This window comes from Pogoniulus pusillus, chromosome 27 (genome assembly GCF_015220805.1).
Source record: "Pogoniulus pusillus isolate bPogPus1 chromosome 27, bPogPus1.pri, whole genome shotgun sequence".
Lineage (NCBI taxonomy): Eukaryota > Metazoa > Chordata > Aves > Piciformes > Lybiidae > Pogoniulus > Pogoniulus pusillus.
In genome coordinates, this window is record NC_087290.1 from 132,057 (window position 1) to 150,188 (window position 18,132).

An 18,132-nucleotide genomic window follows, 5' to 3' on the forward strand; every position below is an offset into this window, starting at 1 on the left:
GTTTGACCAAACATGAGAGGAGGAGAAGTCATCCTGGCCAGAGTGGTGTGGGGTGAAGCTCTACATTGAATTGGTTTGGCAACTAAGTTATGTTAAAATGAACTAATTCCCTCTGTATCATTGTCCCCAAGCAAAAGTCTTAGTTGTTTTTTCTTCAGTGTCTACTCAGTGCCCAGCATCGGGTACCTCTGCTGATTGTGGTTCCTTCTAGGTGCCAGCACTGGGCCTCCAAGAACAGCTTTTTAAAGGCAATCATAGTTAGTGTGGGTTCAGCTGTGTGCTTAAGAGAAGTTTAGAAACCCTCCAAGGTGGAAGTCAGCTCTGTGCTGCAGAAGTGCCACTGTGGCAGAAGGCATTTCCATTCTGTCATCTTCTGAGGACTTTGCTCTCCTTTAAGTGCTGTAATTATGGCCTGGTTACTTGGCAGGATACTTAATCATTTGGGATTATTTCTCTCTAGGATAGGGCATTTAATGGGACATCAGGTTGATAATCAGGTAGCAATTCAAGCATAGTTTCAACCTGAAGAATCATAGAATGATAGGGGTTGGAAGGGATCTCCAGAGATCAGTGAGGTCAACCCTCCTGCCAGGGCAGGTCACACATCCAGATGGGCCTTGAAAGTCTCCAGAGAAGGAGACTCCACAACCTCTCTGGGCAGCCTGCTCCAGATCTCCAGCACCCTCACACTAAACGACTTTGTCCTCTTGTTGAGGTGGAACCTCCTGGGTCACAGGGCAGCACTGGAGATAGCCTGGCCTCTTCTTCTTGACACCACCCCTCAGATATTTAGAGATACCAAAAAGACCTCTCCTCAGTCTTCTCCAGGTCTCTCAGCCTTTCCTCACAAGACAGTCCCTTCACCATCCTCATAGCCTCCCTTGGACACTCTTCAGTATATCCCTGTGCCCTCTTGAACTGGGGACCCCAGAACTGGACACTTATTCCAGTTGTGGTCTCACCAGGGCAGACCAGGTGAACCTTATTTCTCTCTTGTCAATATGATTCTTGTCCATTGTGCTCAAGACTCAGGGCTTTCCCAAGTAGGTCGGCCCCACGTTTGTACAAGTCTCACTTAACACCTATCTGCCAAGAATGCACTGAGAACCTAAATAGGAACATCACCCATCTTACCTGGGCTAGAGCAGCCAGCCTCTGGCAGGCACTTGTGAGATTTACTCAGCTATGTACTGAGCTTTAAAGACCAGGTTCAGGGCTGGGAGACTGAAATCTTCCTTGTCAAGAGGTATGGTCTGTAAGTGCATTCCCAGTTTAGATGGGAAAAGTGGATGCTCCTAAGATAGCACATTTCTTTTTGGAGCCCTTCCAATATTTTTTTAGCATTTGAACAGAAGCTCATTGCAGAATTCAGTGGGACTGAACATCTAGCTGCTCTTCTTGCCATTGGTGTGCCATGGCTTCTGAGCCCTGAGTTGGCTGCTTAGAACACTGACACTTCTGAGCTTGGTTCTTCTTTAGAGGCTGAGCTGAAAACAAGTGACCTGTCTTTTGGATAGCCCAAAGCTGTGAAATGTGGAGCTGTGAAAAGTGTTTTTTATCTGTGTCCAACACAACACTTGGTATGCAAAATGTCCCTTAAGGGCAGCATTAACAAATCTGCCAACAGCCCTTTCCACAACCAAAAAGATCTTTTCGGGTCCTAGAATGGCTCAGGTTGGAAGGAACCTCAAAGATCATCTCCTCCAACCCCTCCCCTGCCATGGGCAGAGACACCTCTCAACTAGACTTGGTTGCTCAAGGCCTCATCCAACCTGGCCTCGTACTGAATAACTTCTTCCTCAGCTCCAGTCTAACCTTGCTATCCCTCAGCTTCAAACCATTCCCCTTTGTCCTGCCTCTGGACTCCCTTAAGAACAGTCCTTTTCCCAGCCCTCCTGCAGGTTCCTTGTTGGTACTGGAAGGCAGGGACCCAGCTCCAGTGTTCTCACAGAGGCTTTGTCAGACTGAGTTTAGCTGGTGCTGTGTGCTGGAGGCCAGGGGGTAGGGGGAAATGCCCAGGACCAGACACCCCGCTTCTGAGAACACTTAAAGAAACAAGCAGCAGTTGGAGGGGCTGCAGAATGAGGTGGAAGCAACAATCATGGGTGATGGATGGTAGGACTCTTGCACTTTAATGGAACAGCTTTTGAGTATTCTTTGGTGGGCACCTTTTTCATATGGTTGATGGTCTGTGGCCACTGGGATAGGGTTCAACAAGGCCAACTCCTGCACTTGAGTCACAACAACCCCATGAGTGCTCCAGGCTTGGGGCAGTGTCTAGAAAGCTGCCCAGCAGAGAAAGACCAGGGGGTGCTGGTCAACAGCAGCTAAAAGTGAGCCAGGCTGTGCCCGGATGGCCAAGAAGACCACCAGCATCCTGGCCTGGATCAACAGTGGTGTGGCCAGCAGGAGCAGGAAAAGTGATGATGCCCCTGGGCTCAGCACTGGTCAGGCCACACCTCATCCTGGGTTCAGTATGGGGCCTCTTGCTCCAAGAAGGACACTGAGGGGCTGCAGCAGGTCCAGAGAAGGCAACAAAGCTGGGGAAGGGTCTGGAGAACAGGGCTGGGGAGGAGCAGCTGAGGGAGATGGGGGTGTTCAGCCTGGAGATGAGGAGGCTGAGGGCAGAGCTCATTGCTCTCTGCAGCGACCTGAAAGGAGGTTGGAACCAGGCGGGGGTTGGGCTCTGCTCCTCCTCTTGTGATAGAACAAGAGGAAAGGCCTCGAGTTGTCCCTGGACAGGTTTAGGTTGGACATGAGGAATAATTTCTTCACTGAAGGAGTGGTTAAGCCCTGGAACAGGCTGCACATGGAGGTGGTACAGTCTCTATTCCTCGGATGTGGTGCTGAGGGATGGCCCAGTTTGGTGGTGACCTGGCAGTGCTGGGTTAAAGGTTGAACTGGATGATCCTGGACGTCTTTTCCAACCTTCATAATCCTCTGATCGTGTAGCCCCAGCTGTTGGTGGGTGCACAAGGCTCATTCCCTGGGCAGGTGATGTGCTGTCACCATAAACACAGGTGATTTGGTTAGGAGGATGGTGTCAGGGCCTTGCTGGACACCACAAGCTTCCAGCTGAGTTGTTGCCTCTTGTCATGAACTCAGTGCTCCAGGGAACAGATTCTGCTGAGTGTTGGGAGGGGTGCAATGCTTGCTGCTGTGCTTTCTATGAAATACTTTCCATTGCTGCTTGAAGTACAGATGCTGAAATTTCCCTTTCTTCCTCTTCTTATTCCTCAGGCCTTTGCCCAATTTGATGCTGAAGGAGATGGCACCGTGGATGTGGAGAACATGCTGGAGGCCCTCAAGAGTTCTAGTGGAGCTAATCTTCAAGGGGAGCTGAGCCACGTGATCAGGCAGCTGCAGGCTTGTTCTCTAGTGCCAGGTATGAGAAGAAAGTGATGAAAGAAATGTTTTGTGAATGCCTGCCCTATCTAAGGGGTGAAGATGCAATAAATTGCTCGATAGAATCATAGAACTGTTTGATTTGGAAAAGGCCTCTGAGCCAGTTCAGCCCTCAATCCAGCACCATCTTGGCCACTAAACCATGTCCCCAGGTGCCATGGCCACACAGTTCTGGAGCACCTCCAGGGATGGGGGACTCCACCGTCTCTGTGCACAGCGTGTTCTCACCCCTGACCACTCCTGCAGCAAAGAAAATTTTCCTCATCTCCAACCTAACCCTCCCCTGGCACAGTTTCAGGGCATTTCATTTCCTTCTGTCACCTGAGACTAGGGAGCAGAGTCCAACCCTGACCCAGCTTCTCTCAGGGAGCCGTAGAGATCAATGAGCTCTGCCCTCAGCCTCTTCTCCTGCCTCACCACCCCTAGCTCCTTCAGCTGCTCCTCCTTGGCCCTGTTCTCCAGGCTCTTCCCCAGCTTTGTTGCCCTTTCCTGGACCTGCTCCAGCCCCTCAGTATCATTCTTGGAGTGAGAGGCCCAAAACTGAACCCAGGATTTGAGGTGTGGCCTCACCAGTGCTGAGACTAGTGGGACAATCTCTGCCCTGCTTCTGCTGACCATGCTGTTGCTGACCCAAGCCAGGATGCTGGTGGCCTTCTTGGGCCTCCCTTCTCTAATATCCAAACAAGAGAAGTTGCTGTAAATGGAAATTCTCCTTAATTCCTTCCATAACTATCCAATGTTTCCTTCTCTGTGACTGGGGATCTTCTCCTTCCTTGGCTTACTTCACAGACAGTTACTTACCATGTTTTGGTGAGTCCCTAACTAAAGCTGCTCTGCTGCTTGGTAGCTGGAGGAATAAGTCCTCCAGCCCGAGGAGCCTGAGTCCGGTTAAAGTGGTGACTCACAAGCTTTATTTGTGTTGTATTGCTGTTTAGCATTTGAAATCTCACTAAAACATGATCCACATCTCACACCAGATAGTTTGACAAGTGCCAATTTCAGATTTCTGGGATCAATATCAGTTAGTGCTTTCCTGCCAAGCTTTGGATGATTGGTGGCTAAAAGAGGATTTGTCTTGAAGGCTCAGACAAGAAGCATTGAAGTAGGCTAACAGATAAGTAGGAGGAGGGTGCTCCTGGGAAGGTCTTGTGATTGCTCAGCAGCTGAAAGCTGCTCATCATAGCTGGATGGGACCTTGAGCAACCTGGTCTGTTCTGTAATGATAGTTTCAATCCCCCCTACATCTTAATTCTAGATAAATCCAAATTCAGCTCAGAAACCAATATTAGAGCCATACTACACCACAGGGAGCAGCTCCAGTTTGCAGCTTTTACAGCAGCACTGTGAAAAGTGCAGGCAGAGATTTCTACCTGCCCTGTTACATGAAAAGCCTGAGGGGTTCAAAACAGTTACCCAAAATCTCAGTTCTTGTGCTCAGTTCTTATGCTTCCTGCTTTCCACTGTTTCACAGAATGGTTTGGGTTAGAAGTGACCTAAAGCTGGCCAAATCCCAACCCCCTGCCATGGGCAGGGACACTTCCCACTAGCCCAGATTGCTCAAAGCCTCATCCAACTGGCCTTGAATATCTCCATGGATGGGGCATCCACAATTTCCCTGGGCAATCTGTGCCAGTCTCTCCCCACCCTCACTCAAGAATTTCTTCCTCATCTCCAGTCTGAATCTCCCCTCTCCCACCTCAGAGCCATTGTCCCTCCTTCTGGCACTGCCCAGGCCCTTGTCAGAAGTCCCTCCCCAGCTGTCTTGGGAGCCACTTCAGGTGCTGGAAGGCTGCTCTGAGGTCTCCTGGAGCTTCTTTTCTCCAGGTGAACAGCCCCAAGTCTCCCAGCCGTGCCCACAGGGGAGCTTCTCCAGCCCTCTGATCATCTTTGTGGCTTCCTCTGGACCCACCCCAGTAGGTTCCATGTCCTTCTTGTGTTGGGGGTCCCCAGAACTGGACTCAGATGGTGCTTTGGGCAGCATGTGTTGCAGCCTGACACAGTGCTGTCTCTTTCCAGGTTTCATCGATATCTTCTCGGAGTCCAAGGAGCGCCTGGGGCTGCACGCGGCCATGATCCTCCGCTTCTTGCACCGGAACCGGCATCTCCAGCACTGCCATCCCCTACCCGGCGCTCGAGTACTTCCACAGCGTCTGCACCATTGCGCTCCTCGCTGCTGAGGGACTCCTTGGATCGACTTCCTCCTAAAAGAGAGAGGTAGATACTATCTTTGTTTTCCCTTCTGCTGGCGAAGCCCTTTAAGCTCATCAGTCAAACTGTTTCTCCAACTCTACCAGGCTGGGGCTAATGCATGGCCCTCAGCACCACATCTCTGCCTCTCTGAAACACCTCCAGGGATGGGGTTTCAACCACTGCCCTGGGAAGCCTGTGCCAGTATTTGGAAAACATTTCAGTCAAGAAGTTTCTTCCAATGTCCAACCTAAACCTCCCCTGGGGCACCTTGAGCTTTTGGCAGGGAATTGGACTCAGTGGATCTCTGGAGGTCCCTTCCAATCTCTGACATTCTCTGATTCTGTGATTTCCTTTTGTTCTGTTACTTGTTACTGGGGAGCCCAACCCCTGCCTGGTTCCAGCCTCCTTTCAGGTCACTGTAGAGAGCAATGAGCTCAGCCCTGTTCTCCAGACCCTTCCCCAGCTTTGTTGCCTTCTCTGGACCTGCTGCAGCCCTCAGTGTCCTTCTTGGAGCAAAGAGCCCCATACTGAACCCAGGATGAGGTGTGGCCTGACCAGTGCTGAAGCCCAGGGGCATCATCACTTATTCCTGCTCCTGCTGGCCACACCACTGTTGATCCAGGCCAGGATGCTGGTGCCTTCTGGCCATCCGGGCACAGCCTGGCTCACTTTTAGCTGCTGTTGACCAGCACCCCTGGTCTTTCTCTGCTGGGGCAGCTTTTCTAGACACTGCCCCAAGCCTGGAGCACTCATGGGGTTGTTGTGGACTCAAGTGCAGGACCTGACATTTGGCTGGGGTGAATCTCATACAGCTGGCCTCAGCCCATTGATCTGACCTGTTCAGATCCCTCCCTACCCTTCATCGCATCAGCACTGCCTCCCAGCTTGATTTCATCTGCAAACTCACTGAGAGTGTCCTGAAGCCTCAAGTGATAGTTTACAACTTAGCTATATTTTCTACTCAGACAAGTCTTTCCTACTAGTTGCAAACTTAATTTCCCTCTTCAGGTCAATGTCTTCTGAAGCTGACTGCTCAGTACTTTAAAATAAGTGATTGGTTTGTGGTGGAAGTGGTGAATCTTTCTCTGGATTTCAGGTGGTACTGTCCTGTGGCCACCCTAGAAGGATGTCTCCTTTGCAGCTGTACTGCTATCAGGTGTTTGCTTTCTGTTGAGGTAGATCAAGCTGCGTGGGGAAACAGTTTGCTTTGTCCCTTCTCTAGAGTATATGAGTGGAGTTCTTCTCCACCATATTTCACTTGTTCCTATTATGTGTGTATTTGTGACATCATAATTCACAATTCCTGGAATAGTTTTGGTTTGGTTAGGGACCTCATAGCTCATCCAGTTCCAAACCCCCTGCCATGGGCAGGGATACCTCCCACCAGCACAGGTAGGCTCAAGGCCTTGTGCAGCCTGGCCTTGAACACTTCTAGTGAGGGGGCAGACACAACCTCCCTGGACAACTTGTTCACTATTCTAGCCCACCCTCACTTCTCAAGAATTATTCCTCATCTACAGTCTCAGTCTGGCCCCTTCAAGCTTAAACAGTGCTCTCTTGCCCTACGACAGTACACCTTGTAATAATAAAGCACTGATGAGGCCAGCAGGGGATGAGATGAATTCCAGGGAAGGAAGGTGTTCCCTTACTGACTGTGTTGTTGCCATCAGTCTGAGGTGAAACTTGACTGTCTTCCAGTGGTCTGCAAAATAGTTCTCCAGAGCTGCATTCTGTGCCCCCCAAGTGGATTTCTGTGGGACAGCTACCACGAGGACTTGGGGGTATCTCTCTTCTTTGCAGAATACCCAGTGACCTGAATGGAAATCAGGGTCAGACAAACTGAAGTCTGTTACCAGTGCTACACCCCACATCGAGACCTCATCCAACTCTGCTGACATTGACAAGATGACCAACGGCGAGACCAGCTCCTTCTGGCAGTCGGACGCAGCGCACGCTCCCACTGGATCGGTCAGCACCTCAGCACTCTGTGCTTCCTAGGCCTTAGCACTGCAGCCAGTGGGCTTTTCTGCTTGCGTTGGCCCTAACTGGACACCAGGTGCCCTTCAAAGCTGCTCTATCACTGTCCTGCTCAGCTGGACAGAGGAGAAAAAACAGAATCGAAGGCTCCTAGGTTGGGTAATGGCAGGGAGAGCACTCAGCAGTTACTGACCTAGGCAAAACAGAGCCAGCCTAGGGAAATTAATTGTTGCCAATCAATCAGAGCAGGTGAATGAGCACAAATTAACTGAAAACTTGAAATGCCTTCCACACCTCTCCCTTCTTCCTGGGCTCAACTTTACTCTTGCTTCTATACCTCCTTCCTCCCAGCAGTGCAGAGGGATGAGGAATGAGGTTTGTGGTCAGTTCATCAGACTTTGTCTCTGCTGTTCCTTCCTCTGCAAGGGGGGGACTTCTCACACTCTTTCCCTGCTCCAGTGTGGGGTGAGCCCCATGGGAATCAGTCCTCTATGAACTTCTCCAGTCTGAGTCCTTTGGCTGGGCTGCAGTTCATCATGAACTGCTCCTGCATGGGCCCCTTCGACAAGAGTCAGTCCTTCAGGAACAGACTACTCCAGTGTGGGTCCCCCATAGGGTCACAACTCCTGCCAGCAAACCTCCTCCAGCACGGGCTTCTCTTCCCATGCCACAGGTTCTGCCTGGACCCTGCTCCAGCACAGGCTTTCTGTGAGGTTGCAGCCTCCTTCAGACATCCACCTGCTCTAGTGTGGGCTCCTCTGTGGGCTGCAGATGGATCTACTCCGGTGTGGACCTCAGTGGGCTGCAGGGGAACAGCCTGTCTGACCTTAGCCTTGATCACACATTGAAGGAGAATCTGTTCCAGCACCTAATTGAGAGGGTCCAGAGGAGGGCAATGAAAATGATCAGGTGTTGGAGCATCTCTGCTATGAGGACAAGCTGAGGGAAGCTGAGGGTGTTCACCCTGGGAGATGAGAAGAGAAACCTAAAAGCAGGCCTGCCAGTGCCTGAAGGGGGCTAGAAAGAGGGCTGCAGGAAGGACAATTCCCAAAGGCCTGCAGGGACTGGACAGGGGACAGTGGTTTGAAATGAGAGCAAAGCAGATTGAGAGTGGATGTGAGGAAATAGTTCTGCACCATGAGGGTGCTGGAACTCTGCAACAGGTTGCCCAGGAACGGATCCCCATCTGTGGAGCTTATTCAAGGTCAGGCTGGAGAAGGCTCTGAGCAAGCTGCTGTAGTGGGGGATGTCCTTGCTGAGTGCAGGGGGGTTGGGCTGGATGAGCTTTGGAGGTTTCTTTCCACCCAAACAATTCTATGATCTGTAGGGGAGTTCTCCAAACTTTATTAGAGATGCAGTGAGCAGTACTTGAACAGGAGCCCTGTGCTACCTCTAGGAAGTTCCAGAAACCAGGAATGTTTGGTTGAATTTTCAGTAGTTCTATGCATATATAGTTAAAACAAACAGAAATCTCAGCATTATTAACACTGTGGTTTTGTTCCTGAGGAATGAATTCTCAATTGAAAAGCTGAGGAACAGGAGAACTTTGAGAGGGAGACTGGGGAGTTCTCTAAGTCAATTGCAAGTTTTCTGACCTGTCCACCATGACTCATGGTTGGCAGTGTTGTAGAGCACTTGGTCATTTTCAGTGGACTTAATTGCATAGAGTCACAGAATGGGTTGGAAGGAACCTCGAAGGTCATCTAGATTCAAGCCCTGAGACACCTCCCACTGACCAAATGCTCAAGGCTCATCTAGCTTGGCCTTGAACACCTTCAGGGAGGGAATATCCACGTGGGCAAACCCATTCCAGTGTCTCACTACCCTCACCGTCAAGAATTTCTTCATCTCCAGGCTAAACCTGCTCTCCTCTAGCTTCAGTGCTCTTTGATTCTGTAGAAGTGGAAACTGAATGAAGCTTAGCTAAAGGTGAAGCACTCAACTTACCTTCCTCCTTCCAACAACTGTTTATCTTTTGCTTTGCAGTTTAAAGATGAAGCCAGATGTTGTTTTGAGACATCTGTCCATCGCAGTGGCCGCTAATGACCAGAGCTACATGCCCCAGCAGGTGACAGTGGCAGTGGGCAGGAAATGCAAGCAGCCTGCAGGAGGTGCGAGACGTTCACATCCCCAGCAACATCACTGGCTACGTGACGCTGCTGGAGAACGCCAACATCAGCCAGATGTGTGAGTCAAAGATACCCTGCCTTGTTCTGCTGCTGCTTTGTGTTGGAAGGCAAAAGGCTGGGGAGATGCTAGAGTGATGTGTTAACTGTCAGTTGTTGGAGCAGAAGGCTCTGAATTTCCCTCTGGGTTACAGACTTGTTTTCATTTCAATTTTGTTTCAAACAGAGAAAGAGTCGTAGAGTCACAGACTGGGTTGGGTTGGAAAGGATCTCAAAGCTCATCCAACTCCAACCCCCTGCCATGGTAGGGACACTTGCCACTAGTCCAGGTTGCTTAAGACCTCATCCAACCTGGCCTTGAACACCTCCAGTGCGGGGGCATCCACAACCTCCCTGAGCAACCTGTGGCAGTGTCTCCCACCCTCACTGCCAAGAATTTCTTCCTAAGTCTTGTGAGCCTTTCTCATGGTGTCTGCCTGTGACTTAGGCTAAGGGCTGGAGGGCTGCAGGGCTGCAGTGACTAAAGATACAGTTTTAACTTCTTGGTTTGAAGGCCCTGATCAATTTTAAGATCTCTGTTTTCAGCATGAAAGGGTTTTCTTATGGTGAGGGTGGGGAAACACAGGCACGAGTTGCCCAGGGAGACTGTGGATACCCCTCCCTGGAGGTGTTCAAAGCCAGGCTGGATGAAGCTTTGAGCAACCTGTGCTGGTGGGAGGTGTGCCTGCCCATGGCAAGGGGTTGGGATTGGATGATCTTGAGGCTCCCTTCTAATCCAAACCATTCTGTGATTGTTTTGGAGACTAGTACCCATCAGAAACATTGCTTTGGAGCAACAGGTAGCAAAACTCTCAGACCGGTCAGATGATTCCTGTAAGCAGGGTTTTCACTGAGAGGGTTTTTAAGCCTGGTAGGTCTGTGGGCGCTGTATTGAAATCAAGCAAAGAGGAGCTGCTCTTTCCTCTGGTTTCTGCAGGCTACAGGATTTCTGTGCAGAACTTTTGCAGCATGGCTCGTGCTCCTGAGAAGGAACAGGACAAAGTTAGCTTGTGTAAAATGGCCACGAGCTTGGGTGGAAATTAATATATAACCTAAAATTTTGCTTTTAGGCATCACTCTTTGTCCCTGTCTTCGCCATTATTAGTCCAAACACACTTTCTATGTCTGTAGTTAAAAAGGTTCAGGTGAAGTCTAGCATCTGTTTTCCACATTGGGAGTCTTTTTCTACAGACAGTGGATCCCATAAGCCGTTCAGAGGCTACATTTTCCAAATCAGAGTGAAGAAACCCAAACACATGCACACTGATGTATCTGTGGGATTCCTATTATAGAGCTGCTGCTGGTTGTCAAAGAGGTCCTGCAGCAAGCACTGTTTGGAATATCTGCATTCTGTTAAGTCAGCAGAAGAAACTAGAAAGGAACCCAAATCCATGTTGTGTTTTGACAGATGTACAGATAAACATCAAGCGCTGCCTCAGTGATGGGTGTGATACCAGAATCCATGGGCTCAGGGCTGTTGGCTATCAAAGAGTTAAGAAGGTGGGAGTCTCTGTGGGTGATGCCTCAGCTATCTGGTACTGGTCCCTGCTCACCTCTCTGGTAACAGCTTCCATGGAAACCAACCCAGCCTTTGTTCACACCATTTTACAGAACACTCAGTAAGTATCAAACTTCCCTGGGCACTGAGCTCTGGGGTTTGTGTTTTAATTCATCTTTTGAATACTTCCATCCTTACTGAACTAATCTGTCTTGTCTAACTCATTTCCACACCCTCCATTCAGGTGCTCAAACAACTTTTCAACTATCACACTATGTGAATTCTGATATTCCTCTTTGATCCACTTGCACATACTGGAACAAGTGTAACTTTCCTTGCTATTGTGTCTAATCTAGCTGCTAAGTCAGGATTGGATGGACACTGAAAAGTAATTTTTAGAATATGAGAATCCTAGAATTATTTTGGTTGGAAGTGACCTTGAAGCTCATGCAGTCCAACCTTTAACCCAGCACTGCCAGGTCACCAACAAACCATGGCCCTCAGGACCACATCTCCATGACTTTGAAAAGTCTCCAGGGATGGGGACTCCACCACTGCCCTGGGCAGCCTGGGCCAGGCCTTGACAACCCTTTTGGGAAGAAATTGTTCCTCACATCCAACCTAAACCTCCCCTGGGGCAACTTCAGGCCATTTCTTTTCGTCCTATCACTTGCTACAAGGGAGCAGAGCCCAACCCCCACCTGGCTCCAGCCTCATCTTAGGGAGCTATAGACAGCAATGAGGTCTCCCCTCAGCCTCCTCTTCTCCAGACTGAACACCCCCAGCTCCATCAACTGCCCCTCACCAGCTCTGTTCTCCAGACCCTTTCCAGCATTGTTGCTGGACCTGCACAGGGGCACAGCTGGGTCTGTGCAGTACTCTTGTGCAGGTGGCTGCTTGTGCTTGTTGGCTGCGTTCTGTGCAGCATTTCCTTGTTTGACTGCCAACCGTTTATGCTCCCTGACTTGAGGGATTGGAATTCTAATAAAATCATTCCACTCCCACAGCAGCTTTTATAGAGCTCAGTTAGCACAGTGCCACTGCCTAAGAGCGCTGCTGTCATCAGGTCAATGAGTCCTGGAGGCTAAAGTCCATCAAGCCTACCTTTAATCTGAGTTGTCTCTGAACCCTCTGAAGTTTAGATAGTTTCATACACACAGCTGAGGTGCAGTACCTGAAGGAGGCCTACTAGAAAGCTGGGGAGGGACTATTTTTAAAGGCATGTGGCACCAGGACAAGAGGCAATGGTTTGAATCTCGAGCAGAGTAGATTGAGATTGGACATTAGGAAGAAGTTGTTAACTCTGAGGGTGGTAGACTACTGCAACAGATTGCTGGGGGAGGTGGTGGAGGCCTCATCCCTGGGCACATTCAAGGACAGGCTTGGTGGGGCTCTGGCCAACCTGCTCTAGTTGGGGATGTTCCTGCTGACTGCAGGAAGGTAGGACAAGATGACTTTTACAGGTCCTTTCGAGCCCAAACCATTCCATGATTCTGCCTCTAACGTTGATAGTTCCAAGATTTGCCAAACCTGGCGTTCATAGAATCAGAGAATGGTTTAGGTTGGAAGGGACCTTAAAGCTCATCTAGTTCCAACCACTTGCCATGGGCAGGGACAACTCCCACCAACACAAGTTGCTCAAGGCCTCATCCAACCTGGCCTTGAACTCCTCCAGGGAGGGGACAGCCACAACCTCCCTGGGGAGCCTGTTCCACCCTTGCCATCAAGTGGTTCTATTTAAAATGAAGTAGTAATTGTACACTAAGCTGTTTCTAATGCTGTCACAGTCTTCATTTCAAACTCCTTGATGTATTTGTGCTACTAAATCTGAGGTTATGAGGTTGAGATTCAAGATTAGGGAGCAGTTGTTGAACTTTCCCCACCTAGAATGCAATCCTGCTCTTAGGTGTTCACATCCTCTGTGTGAAGAGATTTTCTGCTTTCAGAATCTGTAGAGATGTGCTCATGAAAAGTGTGAAGCTGCAGATGCCTGGATTCATTTTCAAAGGATGTTGCCTCTGATTCTGTCTGCTTTTCTGATATTCTCTTGTCTCTTTCACCAGGAAAGCCCTGCAGCACATGCCACCTCTATCCCTCACAGCCGGCTCTACAGACTTCTCAAGCTTCCTATCTCCAAACGTTTTGGAAGAAGTTGATAGCTTCCTTATCAGAATAACAAGGTGAGGCTGTGGTGATGTGTTTTCATGTAGTGAAAAATGGTTCTGAAGGATTTGTATAACAAACAGTTCTCCTTTTACAGCTTCACAGATTGCATTGGCTTGGAAGGCACCCTCAAAAGTCATCTTGTTGAACTCCCCTGCAGTCAGTGGGGGCACCTCCAACTAGATCAGGCTGCCCAGGGCCACAGCCGGTCTGATCTTGAATGTCTCCAGGGATGGAGCCTCAACCACATCCCTGGGCAGCCTGTCCCAGGATTTTAACTCACCTGCTCTTTTTTAGTATCCTGAAAGCTCTCAAAACCATTAATAGGCACCTTGGAGGGGTTGGGGTGTTTTTCCTATATAGACACTGTTGATCTTGAGTTTTCTTCTCAGCCTTTTGTCTCTTTCCCTCCCTAGCTGCTGTACTACTCCAGAAGTTGAACTCACACTGTTGGCCTTTGCCTTAGCCAGAGGGAGTGTTGCCAAAGTGCTGAGTTCCCTTTGCACAATCACTGATCACCTGGACACTCCATACAAGGCGTCAGCTCTTATCTCCTCCATGGCAGCAGTAAAGACAGAACTGCTCTATAAATACGGTAAATGTATTGCTGATCCTGCGCTGTGCATGCATCAGCTGCAGGCTGCCTTGGAGTTGTTCTGCTGAGGTTTGGAATTGCACAAGACTTAGAAATCCACAACTGTTATCAAGAAGATAATATGTGAAGGTGAACAGCCCTGGTAGAAGGTGATCAGCTCAGCTCTCTGTGATCTATGAACGGAACCCTGTCTGTGAATATGTGTCCTCCCTGGAGATGTTCAAGGCCAGGCTGGATGAGGCCTTGAGCAACCTGGGCTAGTAGAAGGTGTCGAGGCTGGAACTGGATGATCTTTAAGATCTCTTCCAACCCAAACCACTCTAGGAACCGGGTGGCATCATCTCCAGGGAGAAAACATGAACGTTGTAGATTACAGAACCCCAGCATGGTGAGGTGGGAAGGGACCTCTGGAGATCATCCAGTCCAACCCCCTGCTCCAGCAGGGCACACCCACAGCAGCTTGCCCAGCAGCACAGTGCCCAGGGGGTTTGGAAACTCTCCACACAAGGACACTCCACAACCTCTCTGGGCAGCCTACTCCAGGCCTCCAGCATCCTCACACCAAACAGCTTTCTCCTCATCTCCAGATGGAACCTCCTGCATTCCACTTTGTGCCCCTTGTTGCCCCTTGTCATATCCCCTGGGCTCCACTGAAATGAGTCTGGCCTCACTACATAGTGGTCCCATTACCAAGATGGTGACAGTGTCTGTACTGCACAGAAGGCAAATGACAGCAAGTGTTTTATTCTTTGACAAACACCCCTTTTTGGCTACATTTAGCCTCATAAAATGTCTCTCTTGGAGACCTGCACCAACTTAAGATGTGTTTTTAAATGTACTGTCACTAGCAGCTGTTTGCACTTCTTTAATTATCCCTTCTCTGAAGTGATCCGAGCCTGTCCGAGGTGTGGAGCCATGCCTGGGGCAACACAAGGCACTAAGAATTTGCAGCATCAACTGCACTGCTTGAACAAATCTGTATTTTCTCAGGTGTCAGCTTCTGAGATTGCCATCAGGCTCTCATGAAGAGCTTTTCCCCTTACCTTTTAGGATGTTTTATGTTAGGTCTTCTTGTCTTCTGCCAAAGACTCTAATCATTATTTTATAGTTACAACAGCAATATTTAGTCTCAATTTTGACAATGGTTTTGTTTTTCCTAGAGCAATTGCTGCAAGCTGAGGGTGGTTCATGTGCTGTGAAGTCCAAAGTGTGCACATAGCTGAAGGAACTTGAGTGGCCATGGCTTTTGCTGCCCTGCTGTATCTAAAGCTTTGGCTGGTTTAAGTCACTGTATCTGTTATGCTCCAGTTTATTCCTTTCTCTTTTTGTGTGACAATGGTAAAAGCCTCACAGTGTTGGGATTTCTTTCTCATTTGCTTTACTGTGTCAAGAACTTGACATTTCTTTATTATGAGTTTGATAAACCTGTTGATTTTTCTCCTCTAGGAAAACCATTGCAGCTAACTTTGCAAGCGTGTGATGTGAAGGGAAAAGAAGATAAATCAGGGCCTGAAAACCTCCTTGTAGAGCCATGGACTGGGGATGGTAAGAACTTAGAGTCACAGAATGCCAGGTTGGAAGGGATCCCAGGGGTCATCTGGCCCAACTTTTCTAGGTGCTCAGGTAGTTTAAGTGACAGGGCCCAGGACCTTGTCAAGTCAAGTCTTAAAACTGACCAGTTTATTACTAGTCCTTCTTGTAAGGAGACCACAGGATTTGATTGAGGGAGGGAAAAACACAAACAACAAAAAATAGTTTAAAAAAACAGAGTCTCTGCTACCTCCAGCGGATTGTTCTGACCAGCAGTGGTCAGTGAGCCTACTTCTCTGTTATGTTCTCTGTGGCAATGGATACCAGTTTAAGGTTAGGATCATGGTGTTGTCCATTCACAAATCTAAAAGGAATAGTGCAATCCAGAATATCCAAGCAGCCACACAGGCTGTTAGCGAGGCCATGGTACTGTAACTACTCAACAATTTGATACGGAAGAGCAATAATTGAACAACAACCAAGCCAACTGGCAGTTGCATTTTACAACAAGGTGAATGCCTCAGGAGCCAGCTGATTGTCAAATCAGGCCAGCCTGGCAAGAGAGTGCATCTGGGGGAGAGTTACTGCTGTTCTGTGAAAGTGAGCAATGAACTGTCACTAAGTAAATGATAGCAGAGCCCATTGAGGTCATGAATTGGCCACTGCTGGCATCCCAAATATGGAGAGAGTGATGGAAGTCAGTGAGATGTCCCTGGCTGCACAGAACTGGGCATTCTCCTTTGAAGCTGTCTGGGCTCATGACATACTTTTAGGGATTGCATACAACCTAGAGAAAGAGATGTGTGTGTTCTATCCTGAAACGAAATGCCACATCTTAAACCTTCATGTGCTTTGTCTTGTGCAGTGCTGCTGGGGAGTGGAAACTGTTAGGATAGAACCAGGGCCCTTCTGAATGCTTGTTTTACCCTTTTGTTTGCTCCCGTGTACTGCTTTGGTTCCCAGAGGTGTTCGGCAGGCTGTCTTCTGATGTTTTAAGGATTGCAGCCTGAGGAGCAGGGAGTTAGATCAGTCAACAGAGCTGTAAGAGAAGGCTAAGGGAAGATCTTATCATAGAATGGTTTAGGTTGGAAGAGACCTCAAAGATCATCTAGTTCCAGCCCCCGCGCCATAGGCAGGGACACCTCCCACTAGAACAGGTCACTCAAGGCCTCATCCAGCCTGGCTCTTACTGCTCACTACAGGTACCTGATAGGTTGGAGTGAGGCTGGTGCTGGTCTCTTCTGCCAGGTAAATGGCAATAGGATGAGACGCAATGGCCTGAAATTGTGCCAGGGGAGGGTTATGTTGGAGATGAGGAAAAATTTCTTTGCAGGTATGGTCAGGGATTGACACAGGCTGCCCAGGGAGGTGGTGGAGTCCCCAATCCAGGAGGTGTTCAAGAAGCTGTAGGTGTGATGCTTCATGCTGCAGTTTAGTGGTCATGGTAGCTGGATTATGGTTGCACTCAGTGGTCTTATAGGTCTTTTCCAACCTTCATCATTTTATGATAAGCCAAAGTAACATTGGGAGCCGCTAACAAACTTCAGAGAGGAATCGTCCTGAAAGTGGCTATAGAGCCGGCACTCCCTGGAGAGACACCTTTAGACCCACACACTAACAGCATACAGTCTGTTTCCTTGTCCTTTCCTCTTTTGTCTGGAAGCGTTTCCCAGTGAACATTTCCCTAGAGAAGCAGAGTGGGTTTGGATTAGTTTAGTTCCCCCTCCTTAGTCCACAATCAACATGTCTTTGCAGCTGTTTGCACTAGCAACCCTACCAACTTCATTCCATTCCCACTCCTGCTTTAGGTTTTCTTACTGAGACTGGGAAGACCAGAGCCAGCATCATTCTTTCTACTGGAACCGAATCTTCCTTCCAAGTGACACAGATAAGGATAAAGGTAGGAAATTCCTCTGGCTTCATTCTCTTCTTAATGCTGGAGCTGAATTACAACTGTCTTTTTTATTGTGAACTGAACTGTTGAATCTCTCATTCAACAGTGTTAGTTGGGACTAGCACTAGTAGTTTGGGAGTTTGCTTTTATGAAACTTCCAAGGAGCTTAAGGAGGTTGAGACCTTAAATTGTTTTGGTGTGCCACACACATGCAGTGAAAACACTGATTTTTCTCTAGCCTTCACCTGTGTCATGTGATGCACTGAAGCCAGTGGAGCAGATCCAGAGGAGGGCTATGAAAATGATTAGGAGGCTGCAGCACCTCTCCTGTGATGACAGGCTGAGGGAGCTGGGGCTGTTCGTTGTTGAGAAGAGAAGGCTCCAAGGAGACCTTAGAGCAGCCTTCCAGTACCTGAGGGGGGCTACAAGAATCACAGAATGGTTTGGGTTTGAAGGAATCTCCAAAGGTCATCTAAGAAGGCTTCAGAGGGACTGTTTGTAAAGGCCTGCAGTGACAGGATGAGGAGCAGTGGTCTGAAATGGAAAGAGTAGATTGAGATTGGATGTGAGGAACAAGTTCTGTGTGGTGAGGGTGCTGGAACACTGCAGTAGGTTGCCCAGGGATGTACTTGAGAACCCATTCTTGGAGATCTTTAAGGTCAGGCTGGAGAAGACTGAGCAAGTTGCTGTAGTGGAGTATATCCTTGCTGAGTGC

General features: G+C 48.9%; 1 protein-coding gene across 1 annotated transcript in view; it reads left to right on the top strand.

Annotated features, from left to right (window-relative positions):
- Positions 1 to 18,132, top strand: part of ZZEF1 (zinc finger ZZ-type and EF-hand domain containing 1) — an 85,727-nt gene that overhangs the window by 3,654 nt on the left and 63,941 nt on the right. Inside the window, 14 exon segments of the mRNA XM_064166785.1 lie at positions 3,241 to 3,385; positions 5,422 to 5,504; positions 5,506 to 5,562; positions 5,564 to 5,619; positions 7,396 to 7,421; positions 7,424 to 7,537; positions 7,540 to 7,567; positions 9,559 to 9,661; positions 9,663 to 9,759; positions 11,146 to 11,356; positions 13,299 to 13,415; positions 13,815 to 13,993; positions 15,440 to 15,538; positions 17,332 to 17,423. Coding sequence (XP_064022855.1) covers positions 3,241 to 3,385; positions 5,422 to 5,504; positions 5,506 to 5,562; positions 5,564 to 5,619; positions 7,396 to 7,421; positions 7,424 to 7,537; positions 7,540 to 7,567; positions 9,559 to 9,661; positions 9,663 to 9,759; positions 11,146 to 11,356; positions 13,299 to 13,415; positions 13,815 to 13,993; positions 15,440 to 15,538; positions 17,332 to 17,423 — 1,407 coding nt within the window.